We start from the raw sequence: 22,307 nt of genomic DNA, 5'->3' as shown, positions 1-22,307 counted from the left end.
GCGTCAAGAGGAAGTAATAAAATGTATGTCATAAATAATGTACATCATACATGTCTGTATGTTAGATGTATGGTATGTGTGATGAAGATGGAAAATGGGATAGAAATATGATGATGATGATGGTAAGGAACTTTACCGCACAGAAATAATGAAATTGCGTGTTAAATTGATAGAGAAAATGAGGAATTCCTGCTTTAAATGTTGAACTCTTATGGCAAAGAAAAAATATTAATTTATCAAACTCATGAATGATATGTTTGAAAAAGTCAAGGAACTATCAGGAAAAGATTTTTGCTAGTCCATTAAATCATGTAGAGAACCATTTACTAGTATTTTGATTGACTGACTGACTAGGAAAGAGTTAACAAGGGTGAGAAAAGCTGTGGCATTTAGATAGAGTTTTATGAATCAAAATTGAGCATAAATGGCACAAATGAGGTTGTAAGTATCGCTCAACCCCGACTGACCTAATTTGGGGTTCTTACTTTCTTCGCTATCGTTCATGGCCTCTCTTAGTTGTCGTCTAAAACTGATTTAATCGCTGACTGCCCTTTGGCAATTACCTATACCAATGAAGGTTCAAGTAGCCCAAATAACACACATCGATTATCCGACTTCAGGTCGGCGTGACTCTGACATGGTTCCAGATTTAAACCGAATTCAACACCAAGTCACAGTCACACCGGCATGAGGCTAGATTCTCGATCAATTAACCAATTTATAATATTCAAGCACTCGCATCCGATCCCAAGCTGAATTATTCACCTTTAAAATATTCAAGTGCTTGTGGAACTCCATTAATTAAAGTCTTCAAAGATGACTTTCTGGGCGGTAAAAGAGCTCGAGCACGAATAAAGAACTCTTGGAAGTAGGGTTTCCAAAAACGGGAATTTTCCCGGGAACTTCCCGATTCCCGAAATTTCACGGGAACGGGAATTCTGGAAACCCTCCTTGGAAGGAAGCTGTTGATAAAGATAGTATTGAAAATTGACAAGTGCATGCCAGTCAGGCAACTCCTGTGGGCAGGTCATGAATCACAACTGATCTGTACGACTAGCAAAGTACGTAAGTAAGTAAATAAACTATTAAAGTGCTCTGATTGATAGCAACAACTGTAACAAATGCGCTAAAGTCAGTCAGTTCCTAATAAATCAATCAGCAAAACTTTCAACTTTCCCGTCTTCCAAAACCACTAAATAATTGTTGTAGTTACATTTTCCTTGATAGATAGCTTCACAAGATGTTCAAGGGGAATTCTCTGGTTGCTGTTTTTTAAAACATGAGAAAATAATAAAATAAATTTACTTCTGAGATATTTTTCATTGACATGAAGTTGTTCCTTCATCTTCACGACCAACCGTTTATATTACGTTTCCAACCACGAGCTTCCTCGAAACGGAAATATTCTTTTTTTCAGAAACTTCTCACAAAAGAGATTGATGATCAAACATTTGTCAAACCATAAATGTATTTTAAACATAAAAAGGGGGGATATAAAACTTTCATCATAAAATAAGCTCACAAGAGTGGATTAGAATGCGTATTTGTTGAAATTTATGAATCATAAGACACATACGATATTTCCTTCACATTACAGTTAATTTATCATGCACAAACATTTTTCTTTGTCGTTGATTTATGCTCATTGTCATCTCTTTTTTTTTTGACATGCACTTTTTTTTAAATTGGATGTTTAAATCAGTTCTGAATACGTCCAACATGTGACTTGATGTGGATGTCTGGAATGTGGAAGATCTGTCAGATTCAGACCCCTATCTTTTTAGACTGTTGGGTGCAGTCTTTAAGGTTGAATGAATAATACTTACTCTATCAGCACAAATTCCAAGTGGCTGTCATATGGCGTCCAACTGGCAATTTTAACGTTAACTGCCAAAAAAATTTTCACCGGGATGCAATGTGATCGCCAACTGGCTGCCATGATAAACGTATATCGATCGGGATAACAAACATGCCTGAGATGAACAATGCGGCAAACTGGATTATTCGAAGTAAAAACGGGTCGAAACTCACTGACACGGTGTCGCCAGGGCTTCTTGGCGTCTTGTCTTTAACATGGTGACACAGTGGTGACATTGCGAACATGGGGATGTGTATTATGCTGTTCGGGATGTGAATTATGAGAATTTTAAAAGAAGGAATCTTAGATTTTCGGAAGCTCATTTGAAACTGCAGGAGCGTAAAGAGATATTTTATAAAGAGCTTCTGGATCCTGTATGCTCGGACTCTTATCAATTACCAAGATTCTAGAGAAGCCAGTACACTACCCCACAACTCTAGCTCCATTAGGATTTGAACTCACATTCTTTAGATTATATGGCAATCACTCTTGCCTAGTGAGCAACCGAGGGTTGTTTGACAGTGTGGCACAATGCTCACTTAAACCTCCATCAACCTATGCAGCAGTACTGATTGTAAAGCTCTCATCGTTATCCTAAATCAAGGAACTAAATCCAATACTGTTCCCTTTAATATTCCCAATCTCCTAAAATTAAAGCAACATAGGGCCACACAAAGATGAAACGACAGTTCATAAATGTTCAATCGCAATTAGCTAATGACAGCTCTTTATGTGCATTCAATTAAAGCATTCGATTTTCGATACAATCTAAGAGTATTTCAGTATTTCTCGATAAATGTCAACAAACTAATGAGAGACATAAAATATTGATTGAATATATGCAGATATGTAGATGCAACATTTAAAGGCAACATGACAACAACAAATCAAAAATTAATGATACAAAATTAGCGCAATTGAATTAAAAAAGCTGAATATCTGCATTCCAAGCACATACTATACATAAATGAACATAGAAAATTGCAAAATATTTGAACATTTAATTAGCTATTATTAAAACATACCAAAAATTGGAATTCAAGCAGTGAATTACTGCAAACTAAAGTTTATGTTGTTATTAGACTAGTGCTTAACATTTTATATGCACAAAAATAGAACACAACATCAATAAAATTTTGTTTCAGTATAGCAACCTAAAAAGTTTCAACAGAACTAGAGGAAATAGTGCAAAAATCCAGAGATATACACGCAATATATATACATCCACAATAATATATCAAAAATTATGACCGGAAAGGCACTAAAATTTAAGTGCACCAATAAAATAAAATCCTTCCCGACGACTACTATAATGGAGGAATAACAACAACTTAATTCTACGACAACAGCATCGTGCGATTTTTTCCACAAATAAACACATGCATTGACATTCATTTATATTGAATCAAACAATGCAAAGATTCAGAAAGTTTAGCTTTATTTGAATAAATAATATTTGAAGCATACATTCAGCAACTGTGTTATTTGGTGCACATCCATAGAAATACAAAGGCGTACGATGAAAACAGTGACAATATGAATTGAAGCTTAATTTGTGGACTTTTTGATATTTAATGTTAGAAGGAAGTGAAAAAGAGCAGAAAGGACAACGAACTGTATCGTATAGGAGTGTCATGAATATCATAAGACGAATCAAAGTAAACAACCATCGATAGGATGAACAAGTTATTAAGAGACCTCCTAAAGCTCCTTTGAATAGGGTCTTGAAACTTGACTTTGCAGATGGAAAATGATCACCTGGGCGATCAAAGAAATCTTAAACGGAAGCTGTTGATAGAGATATTGAAAATTGTCAGACGAAAGTCTAATTCAGGAAGAAGTCTGCAAACAGGAATACCTGTTCTCTGTCTTAAAATTTGGCAATTCCAAGAAATCGTGAAATTTCTAAGTTTGTCTGGTTCTCGGTCACGGTCACGAGAATGTGTCAAAACCTTCAGTAGCCTCGGCAGCCCCTAGTAGAAGGAAGTGAGAAGAAAGGTGTCACACTCTTCAGAAGTAGGGAAGGAGATTCTCTTCAGAAGAAACTCAATTCCTAGGTTCATATCAATCTGGTTGTGACAAGCAATTAACTAAGACAACTTGAGCTGTCAGACAAGTAATCAAGAGAGAAACTACTACAAACAATCCTGACATGTTAATGACAAATTTAATACACAACAATTCCCATTTCTAATGGCCAACCCCCATAGTCGTATGACAACAAAGAAGTACAGTTAAAATCTATGCGAAAATAAGCTGAAAATTTTCCAAAATAAAAAAGAATATAAAATAAAAATTCTATAGCAATGCATGCATGAGAATGCATATTATGTAGAGAGTGAGAAAGAGAGAAAAAAAGTTCATCGTTATCATCATGATCATCATCATTTGAGGGGTGTAGAATAAACAGGAGACATAACACTACAAAAGGATGTATTGTATATAAAAATGCAAAACTACACAATACATAACATATTAAAAAATAGATCGAAATATCTAGAATGGCCATGAGAATAAACTTTCTTATATGAAAAATAAAATAAATGTCTCGATAAGGGAAACGAGCAAAGTTGTATATTTTATTGTGCTCAGGTGCTTGCAGTCGATACAAGAAAGATAAGTTAGATGATTGGGAAAGTTTTTGGCGAGGCATGAAGTAGAAAAAATAATGTTTTCAAAGAATAATCTTCCTTAGTTGACGCTGAAATAAAAAAGTTTTCAGTTCTTCTTTCTTATCCACTTTTATCTCCAATTGATTCAAAGTGAATTTTTTTTCTTTTTATTTCAATTCAATTTTAAAATTGTTTTTTCTTGCTCACTTGCTGGGCTCTTTAGATAGCGATATTTGTAAGTAAAGTTTTAGTGAGAGAGAAAGAGAGAATATTAAATTATTAAGTTTAGCACCAGTTGAGCAATTCAATTAAGATAAATTCATCCCCCATTTATTTTTTTTTTTGTTCTTTTGTTTCATGAGTGTTCAATCCAGCTATGTGGAAAATTAAATAATAAAGTTCAGTCAAATTCACAAAAAAATGCATTCACAACTTTTTCAGTTTAGAATTACTTCACTCTTGGGGAGTTTCAATGTTGAAATCTGAATACTGTGAATAATGGACGAGGAATTTAAAGTTTATGATGAGCTTCTGCAAACTAAGCTCTTTAGTTTTAATCAAATTATAATTTAACGGACATTTTGTTTTCAAAATTAGTTAAGCAAAATTTTTGAAAATTGATGCAAAAATTGAGCAAAATTGACGCAAAAATTCATCAAATTTAGGTAAATAAAATTGAAATTGAATCAATTAAGCTGAAAATAACACAGATACAGAGAGTTTAATGACTAGCAAAGCACAATAATCAATACAAATCACTCAAGACATCACAAATTTAACAAACAATTAAGCAAAAACATTTCCTGAAACCAAAAGATTATTCTGTTACCAAGAGCATCAGCAAAATTTTACACAAAAGTGATAACAGTTTAGCATACAGAACCTCCCATACAATCATTGGTCAGCATGACACAGCTCTGAAAGTTTTAGACAGATTGTTTCTTCAGTTACTTGAAGGATGTCATTACCAAAAAAATAAATTTTATCGTAAGGCTTAAGAAACTACATGCTAAGCAAATTTCCAGTCAATTCATTATGTACAACAGATAATTTATTGTATTATAATATCACATTCTTCAGCAATAAAAGCATAAACTCGAGATGAATATTAATTGCAAATCGATTTTCATGCTGCTGATTTGTATGAATCTTGTATATGATTATTTATATGAAGATGATATGGAATAAATTTCATTAAACAACATAACAATAAATCATTTGAGATAAAAAAACAAGAATTTGAACTATTTGGGAGAAATTGAGCAGCAAATAGAATCTGGGGGCTTCAGACATTTTCAATTTCAATTTATGGACATTTTTTGATCGAAAACATTTGATAAGGCACTGGTACGTCACAATATCAATATTAATATGCAAAGTGTTATAACGTTCATTTGAGATTTGAATAATATTTATTGTACATAGTTGAAACCCCCTTTTCATACAAATGTTCAGTCAATTTTTGAACTCTGATGAATAAACATGATAAATAAATAAATCTGAAAGAAAGTCGTTTTAATTAAACTACATTTATTCAGTTAGAAAGCAAATCGTACTGACATACAACCGATGACGGATTTCGACCCATATTTGCGACTGCGGTTCGCTGCATTGTGCTGCACGGGCAAAATTTTTAAAAATTTGTTTTTCTTTTGTTTTCCACCAATAAAGCATCTTAAAGCCATCTAACCGCAAAGAAACTGGAAGAGTATGAAAGAAAGTTTTGGAATTGTTGAAATGAAATATTTTCTTTCTCCATATTATATATATTCCACTCCACAATTGGCAATGCTCAGTTTCAAAAGTTTTAGGAACTTTTTAATTTGATTAATGCGGGAGCAATAAAGTCATTTAAACGGAAGAATGGAGATAGAAGAGAGCGAAAGAAAGGGAAAAGCTTTTTTGTCAATTCATAATTTATGTTTTTAACTTTCTCACATTAAATTATGTATGCACACACTGTATCATATGTGCATCGAAAAAAAAGAGGAATATATATTCATTTACTAAATTTATAGTGCATTTAAGGTTCCACATTCATTGGTTTATTAATATGATTTATGAAATCATTTATTAAAATAAATTTTCCACGATTTAATCAATAAAAAAATATTTAATGCCTGCTAGGAAGTTCCTGATGTCACATCATGAAGGATAACCATAATAGCATTAAATTTTCCCGTTCTAGATTTAAGTCATTATAAATTTATGGAAGAGGTTTTTGTGTTTTTATCACTTTTATCATCTGCGTTGCTGAGGAAAAAGTCATGAATTAATAATATGATAATATAAATAGTGAAGTGATAGACGTGTTATTGCTAAAAATTCTGTCTAGCAATTACAATTCAAGTATTTGTGTACTGCACTTACCACACCTAAACCGCAGGTCTAAATTACATCAAAATAATGGAAACAGCTCATAAATTGGCTTTTTCACACTTCATAATGTTTCATTGACAAGCCATTCAAAATTAAGCCTATTTGCAATACATTTATGACCAGTATTATCAGTTGCAATAAATCCATTACACCACAAATCGTGATCATAATATGACTACAAAACATACAATCTGTTTAACGGAAAAATAAAATTCAAACATTTTCTGAATAAAGAAAGATTTCAAATTATTTTTGACCGTTTATTCATACCATTATAAATTTCATGTATGTATGCAAAAAATGAAAATTAATAGAAAATGTAATATATTTAATTAGTGTCCATTTGCTCGACGACTGTAGATTCTACAACATCAAATGCGATCTTCTTCACAGACAACACTCCAGTTGTTCCTCTCTTGAATTGATAGTTTTCTCGTCTGACTCCCTTTTGATTTGCCAATTCATAATTACGCAAATATTCAGTATTTCCTTTACGAATAACACACAAATCTACATTTGATCCAGAGCCCAAATCATTGAAAATACCAGCAGCAATTGCATCACGGACGAGTTTCTTGCCTTCTTCTTCTTCCATATCAGGCTTCCAGCGGGATTCAAATACTGACATAGCAGCTAATGATCCAGAGCCCATTGTGGCATAAGGAAGTTTATCAGTTGAACCGTGTGGATAGATACAATAAATATGTGGACCTTGAGCATCAACTCCACCAAGAACTAAAGCAGCACTGACATGTCCTTGATAACGGAACAAATATTGTTTAAGAAGTGTTGATGCACAAGTTACTGGCACAACGCGATTAGTACTCAATCGATGAAGTTCCAATTGACTTGCAATCATCTTTGTTGTCATCTCAGTATCAGCAGCTGTACCAGCACCACAACAATACATATTCTTAGCCAAATAATGGATTTTCTCGCAATTTTTATCACTAACGATATTTCCACTAGTAGCTCTTGTATCAGCGCCTAAAATAACGCCATCCTTATAAATGATACCCACAATTGTTGTTCCAGTCTTTGTTGCTTTCGGTACCTTAAAGCCATCCTTAATAAGTCGTTCATTACTGTAAATAAATTTTTGTTGTTGTGTTTATGGTTAGAATGATTCGTCAAAACTTTTAATTTATGAAAATCACTTACCGACGACAATTTGAGAAGTTGAATCCAGGTTGTTCGATTTCAGGAGCTAACACAGTATTCATTTTGAGTTAATTAATGCTCTAATTCTTAGTAATAATACGATAATTTAAGGAAAAACTTCTTTTCTGTCGAATAATAAACTTTTTGTTTCTGCTGAATAGTGCTGAATGTTTGTCTCAATGTTTCGAAAGTAGAGAGATATTGTTCGTTACGTTGTATGAGCGCGTTTGTGCAACAACTTGGTGATGCTTAAAAAAGTTTAAATCACTTTTTGGTGATTATTTTTGTAAAATTAATGATTATTTGTTGAAAATCCGTTAAATTTATTTTTTGAAATTTGCTCAATTGGCTTATAATTGAGCAAATTCAGGTTGATTTTGCCCTCCAAAGGGTGTCAAACTACAAGACATAAAATTCAAAAACATTGAAAATTGTTGCACAAAAGCAATTTATTTAATTAAAGCGATTTAAATCAGTTCTCAGTGAATATAACTAAGCGAATATGTTGCAAACATCACAGACGTGTATTCGACGATACAAAAATAATAGCCGAATGAGTGAGTCTCACAGAAAAAACTACATTTCAAGATCAGTACAGAAATATCGAGTCGTGGAGTAGTAATATTAAATTTTTCTGTCCATAAATAAGTGAAGAACTGTAAAAGGTATATAAGTAGTGAGAATGAAAGAAAATATTAGCTATTTTTCATGTCGATAAAGATATATATAAAGATTTTAATGAAAAGGATTGTGCAGAAATATTTTATATTTTTTTGAGAAAAATAGCAGAAAGAAAAGATTGAAAATTAATTTATTAAATCACAAATTTATTTTTAGAAAGGTGTACATATTGTGATGATTGTTGGTGTATATAATTATCAAAGACTAGAGCAGTTGTCTCTTCATTGTGCAATACATACATTACCTTAATTCGATTAGCAAGGCACTACATATTGCCTAAAAGTGAACATATTTTAGTGAAAAATCTTTTTTTTTATGTATTACTATTTGTGGATCTTTTTCGTGCATAAATGGAATTAGCATAGATTTTTTTTTTACTTTTCCACATAGCTGCGTCAACCGTTAAGGAAAATGAGTTAGTTATATACATAAAAGTGAACATTCAGTGAATCCACTCCCTTAAAAAATAATTTATGAGTAATTAATGAATTGAGGTCTTTTTTAATCAAAAGAACTAAGTTTAACTATGTGAACTACACACATCAGAAAAATGCGAACACAATAAAATATAATTATGCAAATTTTTTTCATTAAGTTCAGAGAAAAATAAATAGAGATTCTGTATGAATGAATGAAGACCCTGCCAAACATCATCACACAGGCAGTCAAAAAAGATAGTTCAGTTCAGTTTTCAAAAATAGAATTTACAGAAAAAAAAATATATATCACTGCGATCAAGACACACACAACAATTTTATTTATTTATTATTATATTTTCCTGAAAAATTTTCTCTCATTTTAATACATTTTCATATTCGCTTCTATTTTCTCCTTTCTTTATGGACGGGCGGCTGATATGTTTTTGATGAACATTAACACTACTATGACATTGCCGAATAAAACATAACATAACAAAATAATATCAGCAGTGAGGATATTTTGTGTTAATAAGGCATGGATTGAATTGACATCGATATTGAGCTAAATGGATTTAGCTGAACAAATTGACGATTTTATACCTTCTGTTCAAGCATCTCATTCTGATATGGATTCTCTTATAATGCTTATATTTATCCTTTTTATAACATCACTTCTGCTATTGTGGCTTGGTCGATTTTTATATCAGAAATATGTTACAAATAAGGCTGTGCCAAGCAGTTCCACAACATCAACAGGTACTGCATCATCATCAATTATACAAAAATCATCTACTCCCGTAAATTCATCGACTCCAACTGCTGCATCATCAAAATATAGTGCTTTTTCATTTGGTGCTGCTGGTGGTGGTGCACGTAGAGGAAGTAGCGGTGGAACGCCAATTAACCCATCGCCAATTTCTGCTAGTTCGGCTGGTCAAGGATTAGGCAAGACTCGTGCATTAAGTCAACAACCACAATTAGCATCAGGTGGCGTTAGAAAACGTCTTACACGTCGTAGTCCAGGACCTGAATTACAGCCAAGAAGATCAAGAAGTGTACAACCACCATCATCAGTTACAGGTCCTGATGATACCACAGTTCAATGGGCCAGTCAAGTTTTCAAATGGCTGTATTCCGACTTAGTCATTGTTAATGACCTCCTTTATGGCTTTATCACTGCAATTAATCAAACAATGGCCCGTAATACGAGCGAGGAAAAAATTCTTATTGAAGTCGTTCGAATTCTACCAGAATCGACAACGCCAAATATTTCGAATATATTCTGTGACAAGGCAATGACAGATGCTGCCAGTGAGGTAATTTTCAAATATTTTAGCTGATTTTCTTATGGGGAAAATACGTTATTGTCCATACTTTGTCAGTCCGTCTGCTAATCAGCATTATTTTTGGTCATTATTTTATAACCGTCATTATTTGAATGTTTTTTTAACCGTTATATTTTGAATTTTCATAAAACCGTTAACCTAATTCAAATATTTTTTGATCGTTTATTCAAATTTTTTGGATTTTGTTTTTGTGCGTAGAAAATACGTTTACATCAGTCAATCATGACGATGCTTACAATTAGTTTACTGCCTAGACAGAAATAATAAACAGATTTAATTTAATACAAATGTATTTTAATCTTAATAGGTTGCTATAACGATGGACGTCGAGACGACATTAGTTCTCCAAATTAAAGCCTTTCGACAGATTTCTGGCAAGGCAGATGTCTTACATTATCGTGCCAGTGTTCGCTTTAAAGGACATTTAAGTACAACAATAAATTATACAGCATTAGTTGGTGAAATGCGTATGGAAGGATATCCTGATATTAAAATTACAATCGCATCCATTGGACCAATTAAAACAAACTCGAAAGAGGAGAAGGAGATACAAGACATGATTTGTGAAACATTAAACCTTACGATACGTGACACTTTATATCCAGTAGATTTTTCAGTTCACGCAACATGTCCACGTGCATTAAAAATGGATCCTGATGATTATTTTGACCATCCACAATCAATGGATTTTCCAAATCCATACGATTATATGGGCGGTGGTGGAAGGTCACAGATGCAGAATACCATGTCTTATGACCATTCATCGAGACTCATGAATGCATCGCCAACAATTTCATCAGGACGTAGATTATTAGTGAAAATTGTTAAAGGTGATGGATTAATGCAGGCCAAAGATCCATATTGTGTTGTAGAAATGGATGAGCCACCACAAAAAAATCAAACAGGATCGAGACAAGGAACAAGTCCATTTTGGGATGAACATTTCCTCTTTGATTTGTCAAATCTGTCTTCAGAAATTCTTTTTGAAGTCTACGATCGTCCAGTGAATGCCAATGAATATCCAAAATTCCTTGGTCTTGGATTAGTCGGAGTCGATGAGCTTGCCGTTGGACCTTCATCATCACAAGTGATTGGTCTTCAACCACGACCATATGAGGCTGAAAATGTTAGTGGTGCAATAACTGTTGAATTTGTATTCATTGAAGGTCCACAAATTCCATCTGCTGGTCGTCGACCATATAAATTAAAGGAAGCACTTAAACTTGATCCTCAAGTGCAACAGCAACAACAAATGTATGGATATGACCAACATCAACAAGCTCCATCAAATATATCACCATCTCGTGTCTCGCCAATGCTTCAACGTAATAATCAACAGGCAAATCATCAACAGGTGTACATGAATGGAAGCGGTTCCGGACAACATTTGGTATGTATTGTGCTGAATAATAAATTGTGATAATTTAGTACAAAATCACGAGAATGTTTTGATTTGTGAGAAAATTAAATTCCTAGCTTGCCAAAACTGTTTCTTCATCGATCGAGTGTGTAACAAGTGCCTTTATGCAACGATTTTACTTTTTTTTTGTCAATTTCATGCTCATATAACTAACAAATGTAAAATGACATCATGTAACACTTCAAACATCGTTTTGTTACTTTTTTTCTTCCAGAATGTGAATCCTAATCAAAGAACTACCTCACCATCACATGATATAAATAGTCTAAGACCAATAAATAATTCTAGCTCGCAAAGGCACAGCATAAGCGTGCCAAATAGCAGCAAGCAATATCCATATGATAATAGCAGTATAGCATCATCATCAAGTCCTCAAATGCCTGCATCATCAACTCCAATTAAACCTAATACTCTTAATATTAAAATGAGCATGATTCAGCAACAGCAACAAGCTACGAATAAAGAATTTTCGAATGAACCAATTTCTGGTGATATTTCAGAGCGAGGACGTGAACGAAAGAAGACGACAATTTTTGGTACATTAAGGAAACGATTATCACGATCAAAAACACGAAATGACGAAAATGGAACTGGATTAGGAAGCAATATGATGAATACGACTAATGGATATAATAGCCTAGCATCACCGAATAGTTTAGACAGCAATAAAGACAACTCATTGAAAAATAATTCATTAAAATCTCCAGGAAGTACATTCTCAAGTAAAATTGGAATCTCAGGCTCATCGCGACGATCATCAATCTCTGAAATGTCAAATTTAAGTCGAATGTCCAACATTTCTAGTAAAACATTTTTACACGAGGCATCGAGTCTTGTATTAGAAGTGATTGAGAATGGTGTCAAGAGGTGAGTTGACATTTAAACTACTTATTTACTTAATTCCATTCTGATGATATCAGTAAATTAATATTTGAATCATATTAAATTACAGACATTATTTAGTTCCTATGAACATTGCGCAGAAACCACGTTGGAGAAGGAAGGGAACAAAATTGCATATTTATAATGATCATACCTTTGTGGCAAAGCATTTACCGAGGTAATTAATACTTTCAAATCGTTCTTTTGATGTGCTCCATTTTTAACGGAAATTTAGTTTCTGAATTTTCACCGGAATTGTATGGTTTTGAATATTTAAATCTCAAAAAATCGTTAAAAATTTGAAATTCAAAATTCCGTTAAAAATTCACAGAAATTTCTATGCGCAATGAATGACTAAATTATTTCGGGAATGCCTTGCAATGACTAGTCTTTAAGTGCCTTTTCCACGAATGAAAAAATGAATAATTTATTTGTAAAATTACATTCAATTTACAGTGGCCTAATTTGTGAGATTTGTATGTTATCAATACCGTTTCGTATGGGAAAACAGGGATATGAATGTCGAGATTGTTTCCTGAAATGTCACAAGCAATGTCATGTTCGTACACCACGCCTTTGTCCCAAGCCAACCATACAATCAATAGAACTGTAAGTATATCGTAATTAATACATTTCACATACTTTTTATTTGATATCATTTAGGTCTGTCGTCATTTTTAAATAAAGAAAATGACATTAAAATACTTGATATGACCCGCTCGCTCACATTCTATACTTGCGATATTATCAAAATTTATGATTTTTGAGTGATCAATGTTTTATTTATTTATTTTTTTTATTTCTCTTTTTTCAATTCTTTTTTATCTTTTTATCGATTTAATCACGCGAAGGAGCTCTATACCCGTTCTTAAAGATTATTAAACATAAATATATGATCAATGTTTACTATACACACATATTTATATATATTTAAAGCCTTAAAAGTTACTGTGTTCTAATTATTCACACTTTCATTACTGATTAATTTATTTATTATTTCACTCAATGGTACGTAAAATAGGTTTTTTTCCTTAATTTGCTTTTTTTGTGTATTTTTTTATTATTTTTCTTTACGATAAGTGATTTTTATGCCTTTATGTCTGCTTGTGTGTTTACTTTTCATATCGTAACAACTTACTCTAAGATCATAGTTTTTGTGCTTTTGATGAATGAAATGATGCACGTACTTTTCTTTTCCTTGTGTCGTAGATGATTCGCTGAGAAATATGGTCGATATCTTGAAATTTATGGGATATTTGATATTATTATGATCGTGATTGATTGATCTGTTGATATAGTCGAGCTTTATGTTCATAAATTGGAATTTAAAATGTTTTCATTCAACAAGATATCAAAATTTTTCAATTAAATATTTTAAGATCAATATATCAATGACTGGTCAAAATCATTCATGAGTGGCTTTACTTTTGAACATTTAATGCTTTGATTGCATTCTGGAATTTGTTAATGCGTAAATATCTGAATTGAAAGTTAACTGTCATTCTGGATTCAAAAATTTGTAGAAAAATTCATTCAGTAAAATTGAGTTAATTTCAGTTCAGTTGAATTATTCAAAATCTGTTAAATTTTGAAATAACGATCATTTAAAATTCAAATTTTCGTTTAGTAAGACAAAGTTCGTTTTGATTCGGATCATTAATTTCAAATTTTCAAAATTCGTTAGAACGTTTTTGAACGAAAATATTTTTAAGTTGGAATTTTCGTTCAGTAAAAAATGTTCATTTCAATTCAGTTCATAAAAATTTGAATTTTCAAAAGCCGTTAAATTTTAAATTTTATTTCATGAAACAATGTCATAGAAAATTGAAAAGCATTCATGAAAAATTCAAAAGTGATTCAGCAATATGAAATGTCCCATAAATATTTCAAGATTCCCCCTTTTTTAGTTCTGAAACAGTATCCATCGTAGTTGAAATCGACCTGTTTTTCGTAGTTGCAAATCCAATTTAATATTAGAATTAACAAATTTACAATTTTTTTTCTTCTTTTCTTTCCTTTCCATCTGTTTTACTAATTTTAGGTGCAAAATAAATTTCGATAATGATACCGCTATACGAAAGTTGTAGATGCAAGCATAATGTTGATGTTGTAATTATTATCATACGTAGAGATGATGAGATGACCACATGCTGTACTTGAAAAAAAAATAAGTAATTGGCTAGAACTATACACATAAACACATTTTATACTTAACTGAATACACAAAATGCGCGTGTTTCTTAATAAGAAGTTTTTTTTTGATTGAAACAATTTGATACATTTTTTTGTAATAATAATTAATAAAGTTATTACTTTACATTACAATTAACGCTAATGATCATAGATCGACAAAAAAAAAAGAATATTAAAACAAAACTGATTATATTCAATGTGACAGTGACTTACCTATGTGCAAGATGCTTCTACAGTCAATTTTAATACATATTATATTATTACTTATATTATTATTATTTTAAATGAAATTGAGCAAATTTTTAATTTAATTTCAAATGACAATTTAATTGTAAAAGAATTTTTTGTTAGGCATTTTTATTATTGTTAATAATGTTAGAAAAATGTTGTTTTGAGACATGACGGAATTTACGGAACTGTAATAGAAAAGAATTTATGTATATTAATTAAAATATACTCTCATTGACCACTTTAATTAGTCTCATAATTTGTAAAATCTCTCTGTTTTTATTACATATTTACTTTATAAAAGGTCAAGTTTGGATGGGATGCAGATACTGGTGTGAATTTGGCTATAATCAAGTCATGATGTCGAATATTTTAGACTCAATAAAATTTGTTAAATTCCAATTCTTGCCTTAAAGTGATCTGATTTTAGACTTAGGAATAATTTTAATCCAATGTTTAATCGTAGGATTTAACTTATTCCATTGTTTAATCCAATGTTCAATCTCAAAATTACAATGTTTCATCTCAATAGTTACCTTAATCTGAAAAAGAAGTTAATGCCTTCATCCATAAAATTCATAGAAAACGATAAACTATACTTGAAATGCCAATAAATCTCCTGATTAATAGACCGTCGGATTTCAGAATGTCGCGACTAAATGATTAAAATTTTTGTAGAATCATTGAACCTTGATAAAAAAAAATTTGAAGTATTTACCTCAAAACGTAAACAATAACGCATGACGATCGACAGATTATTAATTCAAATTTCACACCAGTGTCGAATGATGACTAAAGTTTCTCAATTTACATACTTAATCTTGAATAAAAGGAAAGAATTTATGGTTTTATCTCTTTTTTTTGTGTTATTTCAATAAAATTTATTTCAAAAAATTCAACTTGTAATTAATTCACAAAATCTTTCAATTTAAACTTCAATTATTTATGAATGGAAAAAAGAAAAGAAAATTTTCTTTCGAGGGAAAATATTCAATTTTAAAGCTTAAAATCAATTTACGCTTTGTTTTTCTTATTTTTCTTCTTAATAGATATCTGCTCTTTTTCAGATACGGTCACTGCTGTTTCGTCGCTATTTTTGTCTACCAAATTAGATTTTGTTTTATTTTTATTTTTGATTTTTTTCGGCTTTTCAAGTGCAGGCTGCTCAACAGATTCTTCGACAACTGATTCTATATTTACAGCCTTCTTTTTCTTCTTCTTGGCTGGCTCGTCAGCAGGTTCAACAGCATCTGTAGTAGCTTGTTCCTCTACTTTGCTGCCCTTCTTATTCTTTTTGTTTTTCTTTTCTTTTGCAGGTTCTTGGGATTCTTGTGCTACAGGCTCTTCAGTTACGGTAGCCTTCTTCTTCTTTTTGACTGGCCCAACTGCTGATTCCTCGGTTTTGCCTTCAACTTTCTCTTCCTTGGCTTCTGTTTTTGCTGCTGCTTTTTTGCCCTTAGTTTTTTCAGCCTTATTGTCCTTGTCCTTCTTACTAACAGTTTTAGGTGTTGCTGCATTTTTAACTAGTCTCTTTTTTCTAATGTCAAGTTTAAGTTTCTTGGATTTTTTCTTCAACTCATCAGCCAACTTGTCAAGTCTGTTTTGTTTCGCGCCTTGAATAACTGGAACTTCGATGTCATTAGGATTAATGTTTGAATAGTAAATGGGGATTGTTACTTTTGATGGTTTCATAGGCTTAAGATATAAACGTGAAATGTTTTTCCAACTTCCAGGCCATTTTTCCTTCAATTGGTCAATTGATGACATGATGTTATCAGCAATGTTGACATTTTCCATCTTCATGGTACCAACTTCAAAGCATGTCAAATTACTTGATGAACTTAATTTGAATGAAACTTTTCTAATGGCATTCTCGATGGATGTCTTGAAAGACTTTTCTTTCTTCATGTCAATTTGCATTGGTCGTTTACGTTTAGTGATGAAATGCTTGCCCAAAATTGAATAGACATGTTCGGCAATTTCTGATTCAACTAAGAATACATCATATGTATTGCAAAGTTTGAGCTTCAAATTGTTAGATTTGTAGTCATTTTTAAGGTTTGTAATCGGAATAATAGTCTTGACATTTTCAATTCCTGCTTCCTTCAACTTTTCTTGGAAATTTCTTATGTTTTCATCTTGATCGCCCTTCTTTGGAATTGCATCCTTAATGAAGAAGCAAATGTCGGGTTGTTGATCAAATAATGAATGTGTAAGTAAGCTAAAAATGTAAAGAAATTATTAATTAGTTAACGGTAAATTTAAAATTTCAAAAACCATACAAATGTTTTGTTTCTAGAACTTTAATGTTCTAGGGCTTTAAAACATTTATGTATGTTAAAATATCAAGATTCAGCACATGGATAATAAGCAAATATTTCTCAGTGGGAGAATATCATCAATATATCGCATGTTTGAGAAACACATTTCATATGAACCTGAAAATGTCTATGGGAAAATTTTACAACTTACATTTTTCGGGTATGGTTTGGGCATTGAGGTATTTTAGCAGAGATGACTTGTAATCCAAGACGGAGCTCCTCATCAAAGAGGTCCTTCTTGTCGCTCTTTTCAATTTCCTTGTTAATTCCATCTTTTAAGGCAATAATGGCCTTTTTGACAAGTTCGCGTTTAATTAATTTATCAGCATCTTCGGCCTGCTCTGCTTCAGTTGGTTTTGTCTTACTTTCTTCCACTTCCTTTTTAATTTGTTGTAAGATTTTCAATTTCTTCTTTTTATGACTTTTCTGGATCTTTACTTCGGAATCGACAGTTTTTTCTGTTTTATCCTTTGCCTTCAACTTTTTCTTCAAAACTGCATCATTAATCGATTTCTTACGGTTCTCTGGATTCTTTTTGTCAAATTCAGCTGCTGGCTTTGCTTTTTTCTCGAGATTTTTAACTTTTCCCATTTTTAATGATTGCCGAAATGTTTATTATTTTTGAGCACGTTTTTTGAAGTAATAATGTCACTAGAGTGAAGTTGGGTCCAAAACGCAACAATTATTTTAACGGTTTTCAAAAATTTAAATTTCAATTGTTTACTAGAACATGCTGTATTTTCATCGTAAAAATTAAAAATTGTTAATTTAAGTGATTTTAAGCATGGGAAAGAAAAATAACAAAAAGGAAAGTACTGAGACAAAAGTACACGAGACACAGTTTGAGTTGGATAATGACTTCAATCAATATATTAGGGAAATATCGAGAAATCTTTATAATGAGCAAAACAACGATGATGAAAGCCGAATTTTATTAATTAATAACTTTATTGAAGCCATTCCTGACAATCAGTTTGAAGCAGTTGCACAACATGGACTAGGATCAAAAGTTATTGACTCATTAATTGGATTTTCATCTTCAGAAAACTTTGAAAAGTTTACATCAAATTTGTCGTCAAGAAAGTTGTATACAGACATCAAGTCAACCTTCGTTTTGGAGTGCTGTATGCGAATTGCCACCATTAGGGCACTGGCTAATGAAAGCATCAAAGATGAAAGTAGTGTTGATGATGAACCAGCTACAAAAAAGGGAAAGTATGTTAAAAGATCCACAGATATTGAGTATAATCTCAAACTGGATGTTAAACCTGAGCATATTCAATATTGCAATGAATTAGTGATGAGATTATCAAAATTCGTTCTGAACAATATCGAAGACCTCCTCAAAAGTCAAGGCAATCATTTTGTTAGGACATGCCTGTTGTCACTTAGTGGAATCATCAATATTAAGTCACACGACAGAAATGCTCCAAATCAGATAAATTTAGTGACTGACTATCAAAAAACAATTAATCCAGAATGGATAGAAATAGCTTGTGATTTTGCCACAAGAATCATTCAATGGCCACAGTTTGCGGACCTAGCATTTGATGAAAAATCATCGACATTCTTACAGATTCTCTGTCAGGTATTGCACAATATTAAACAACAAGATACTCTGAAAAAATTAATTAAAGCAATTATGAAGAAGTGTTTTATGGACGAAGAAGAAGAAGGTCAGGAAGAAGCTAGTGACGAGAAAAATTTTGAGATTCTCAAGCCATTCACAAACAGATCAGCACAGTTTCTGCTTGAATCAGTCATTCAATATTGTGATGAGAAGCAATTCCTGAAAATATACAATCGATACTTTAAGGATTACATTGTTCAAATGTCAGATACAAGTTTCAACTTTACTGTCCAACGATTAATCGATGCTGTTAAGAATAAAGAAATTTTTGAGGAAATCTTCAATCAATTAACGCCGCAGTTCTCAAATTTGTTACAAAATGGAAAGACAGGAGTCGTTTTAGCCATTTGTAAGGCATGTGATCGATTAAGCTTCAAACAAGGACAATTTATTCAGAGTTTATTGAGATGCCTAGAATGTGAAAAGTCACCAAACTTTACAATCCAATGCATCACAAATTTAATGCCTTTAAAAGTAATTGAGCAGAAAACGGAAGTAGATGTTCATTTACATGGATCATTAATCTTACAGCACATTCTAAAATTCAATAAACCAATCAAAATTGTCCAAAATTTACTGGATATGAAGCCACAGCATTTATCAGACATCTTTTGTCATCCAAAAGGTTCAAGAATTGCTGATGCATTTCTAGAATCAAAATTTATTGGTGAAAAGTCACGAGAAAAATTAATTAAGCATCTTGAAGGAATGTACCTGAAAATGGCATTATCAAGGAACGGATCCCATGTTCTTGAAAAACTTTACAATATCTCATCCGATGGTCAAAAAGAAGAAATTGTTAAGGAAATTTCAGAACGAATGAATCAAATCAACAGCTCACAATCTGGAAAGATTGTTGCATACAAATTCAATGTTGAAATGTATTCACGAAATCCAAATCAATGGAGGAACTTCCTCTCAAGGTCAGCAAAATAAATAAAAACATTAATAAAATCTTCTTGAAATTTTTATAAAATTTAAATTCAATACCTAATAAAATTCATCTATCAAAACTCAATCTAAATTAGAGATTAGTTCCTCAAAAAATCATGATTAGTTCTTTTAGCACAAAAGGAATCAGTAAAAATTTAGTGACAAGACAACCAAAAATTTTGAGCATTTCCAATTGATGTAGAAACAAAAATAAATTAAAATAATGACGATGACATGCTGTAGAGATCATTAGTTAGTGCGTTTGCTGATAAACTGGATAACACCATATTGTCCAGTGGACATCCACCTTTCATCCTTTTCCCATAACTCTTCAAATTGACCAGCCTTTAAGCCACAAACTAAATCAGCTTTAATCGTTCTCAATGTACACAAATTGGTCGGTTCAAATTGATTAAGAGCAGTACGGAAGTCATTCGTTGGATCCCAGTTTACATCTCCGAGTAGTTTACGATAATTTAAGTCTCCTTTAAAGATGGCTAAATGTGATTCCGCAATACTTTGGTATAAGCTCGGTGAAATTTTTTCCATTTTATAAAATTCATAGCCAGACGTAAAGAAGTGATCAGCAGGTTCAATCAATTCAAATTGTCCACTTTTGACATATCCATTCCATTTAAGGCCAGCTTCTTTTAGAATGGGATCTTGACTTTTCTCAAGTTCTGTCAATGTATAATGAAAATCTTTTGGAAGTACATCAGATATGAACCAAGGTATAGCCTTAACACGGAATCTAATCTTTTTGGCTAATTTGTGATGAATTATAAAGTCACATAGAACTAAGTCACTCAATAGCTCAAATCCAGAATTATCGGAAATAATATCAACGACTTTATCTTCCTTCTCAACACTAATGCACTTCCATATGTCTTGGGTTTGGTCAATCAATAAATCATTGTTGTACTTTTCAATTTCCTGTAATGGATTACAATCGATACTTTTGATTTCTTCTCCCAAAGTAATCGACAAATCATTCCTATTTCCCCACAGATCTTGTTTAAGTAGCTTACAAAAGAATTCGCCTACTTCTGATGCCGTTCTATAAACGGAATTAAATTCGTTAACTGATTTTATGACACGTGATATGGCATCCATTGACTTTGATAGTTCCAGTTGCTTTGACTGTTCGAAATGATCGAAATCTTTCAATGACTGAGTTTCCTCAAAAATTGATCGAAGTTTCCTGTAGACATAGCATTCAGCATACAACCAGACAGCTGTAAAGTATGTATCATTTGGGGCAATTTCATTAAGTAATTTATTCCATTCAAACTGGTCACTATCATTTCCAGGCAGTTCAGTCATCTGCTTGTTAGTTTGTATTTCGTACTTTAGCTTACTAATTTCCCCAATACATTGTTTTAGTTCCTCACGACTCAAATTTCCATACTTTTCAACAATTTCATCCTTTTCACGGTTTAGTCGATCGATAATATTTGTTAGTATTACAGGAATCCGTACAGACATCGTATAGAACGCATAAGACCTTAAAAAGTAAAAATATTCAAGGTTTTAGATTGTATTTTGCAGTATTTTGTAATTTAATCGATTATCATCAAGTGCAATATTGTCAGTGCTTGTCAGTTCCAATTCTTATCATATTTACGAGCATTGTAAAGATTATTAATTTTGTCTATAAATAGTAATAAGCTATAGACTTGTTAATCACGGAAAATTGCATACGAATGAAAAAATTTGTGAAAAACTTGGAATTTTCATTTACTTACTTTTTATAATGCGCTGATAATTGCTGGAACACTGGAGTCGGCTCATTGGCTATATTGTATCGTGTTACATCGAATGAATCACTCATTTTAAAGCTTTAAATTATTAAATTTTTGTAAAAATTCTGTCTAGAAAATTTTTTGGTCAACAAGAAATTCAGCCTGCTGTGACAAATTGTGCTGTTTTGAATGTCTGGGTGTGTAACAGATGATGATCGCGGGGCACATTACTCTCTGTGATTATTGGTGGTATGAAAATAATTTTTGGGCACATTACTCTCTGTGATTATTGGATACAAAATTATGACTTAAAAGGATCATTAAAGAGTGTCATGTTAGTTACATTATCTCCAGATCTAAAATTACCATGCCAACTGACATTAAATATTTGAATTACACAAAATATTCATAAAATTTCAAAAATTATTCGACTGTTTCAGTTTCAACTTTGTTTTTACAAAAACAGAATTGAGTAAATTTAAATTTCAATTTTTCTCTTCAA

The 22,307-nt window shown here is 32.0% G+C and overlaps 5 protein-coding genes across 7 annotated transcripts; 2 read left to right on the top strand and 3 right to left on the bottom strand.

Annotated features, from left to right (window-relative positions):
- Positions 1–7,095: 7,095 nt before the first annotated feature.
- On the bottom strand, positions 7,096–8,185 carry Prosbeta2 (Proteasome beta2 subunit). The gene is made up of 2 exons (XM_070634385.1): positions 8,011–8,185; positions 7,096–7,934 (listed from the first exon to the last, which is right to left on the bottom strand). Exons 1-2 carry the CDS (start codon positions 8,070–8,072, stop codon positions 7,178–7,180), a joined length of 819 nt encoding a protein of 272 aa, XP_070490486.1. The 5' UTR covers positions 8,073–8,185; the 3' UTR covers positions 7,096–7,177.
- Positions 8,186–8,538: 353 nt separating this feature from the next.
- On the top strand, positions 8,539–16,030 carry LOC139086332 (uncharacterized). 3 transcript variants are annotated; one of them, XR_011544003.1, is made up of 8 exons: positions 8,539–8,675; positions 9,618–10,426; positions 10,764–11,846; positions 12,091–12,743; positions 12,829–12,936; positions 13,215–13,367; positions 13,610–13,766; positions 14,800–16,030. XR_011544003.1 is itself a non-coding variant. In XM_070634760.1 (7 exons), the coding sequence occupies exons 2-7, from the start codon at positions 9,677–9,679 to the stop codon at positions 14,843–14,845; spliced, it is 2,793 nt and encodes a 930-aa protein (XP_070490861.1). In that variant the 5' UTR covers positions 8,539–8,675; positions 9,621–9,676; the 3' UTR covers positions 14,846–16,030. The 3 variants fall into 3 exon arrangements, 2 of the variants coding, with proteins under 2 accessions (XP_070490861.1, XP_070490854.1); XM_070634760.1 differs by lacking the exon at positions 13,610–13,766 and having other exon boundaries at positions 9,621–10,426; XM_070634753.1 differs by lacking the exon at positions 13,610–13,766.
- LOC139086358 (ribosomal L1 domain-containing protein 1-like) lies at positions 16,029–18,156 on the bottom strand. Its single transcript, XM_070634787.1, has 2 exons — positions 17,652–18,156; positions 16,029–17,400 (listed from the first exon to the last, which is right to left on the bottom strand). Exons 1-2 carry the CDS (start codon positions 18,089–18,091, stop codon positions 16,194–16,196), a joined length of 1,647 nt encoding a protein of 548 aa, XP_070490888.1. The 5' UTR covers positions 18,092–18,156; the 3' UTR covers positions 16,029–16,193.
- A 74-nt stretch (positions 18,157–18,230) lies between these two features.
- On the top strand, positions 18,231–20,148 carry LOC139086349 (nucleolar protein 9). Its single transcript, XM_070634776.1, has one exon. It carries the CDS (start codon positions 18,285–18,287, stop codon positions 20,064–20,066), a length of 1,782 nt encoding a protein of 593 aa, XP_070490877.1. The 5' UTR covers positions 18,231–18,284; the 3' UTR covers positions 20,067–20,148.
- On the bottom strand, positions 20,082–21,980 carry LOC139086367 (damage-control phosphatase ARMT1-like). The gene is made up of 2 exons (XM_070634801.1): positions 21,809–21,980; positions 20,082–21,567 (listed from the first exon to the last, which is right to left on the bottom strand). Exons 1-2 carry the CDS (start codon positions 21,892–21,894, stop codon positions 20,313–20,315), a joined length of 1,341 nt encoding a protein of 446 aa, XP_070490902.1. The 5' UTR covers positions 21,895–21,980; the 3' UTR covers positions 20,082–20,312.
- Between the last annotated feature and the right edge of the window lie 327 nt (positions 21,981–22,307).

The sequence above is a fragment of the Chironomus tepperi genome, unplaced genomic scaffold (assembly GCF_022539635.2).
Source record: "Chironomus tepperi strain 1889 unplaced genomic scaffold, CSIRO-AGI_Ctep_v1 contig_9, whole genome shotgun sequence".
NCBI classification, from domain to species: Eukaryota; Metazoa; Arthropoda; class Insecta; order Diptera; family Chironomidae; genus Chironomus; species Chironomus tepperi.
The sequence above is the reverse complement of the archived record's forward strand: the minus strand, read 5'-3'. Positions and strand labels throughout refer to the sequence as shown.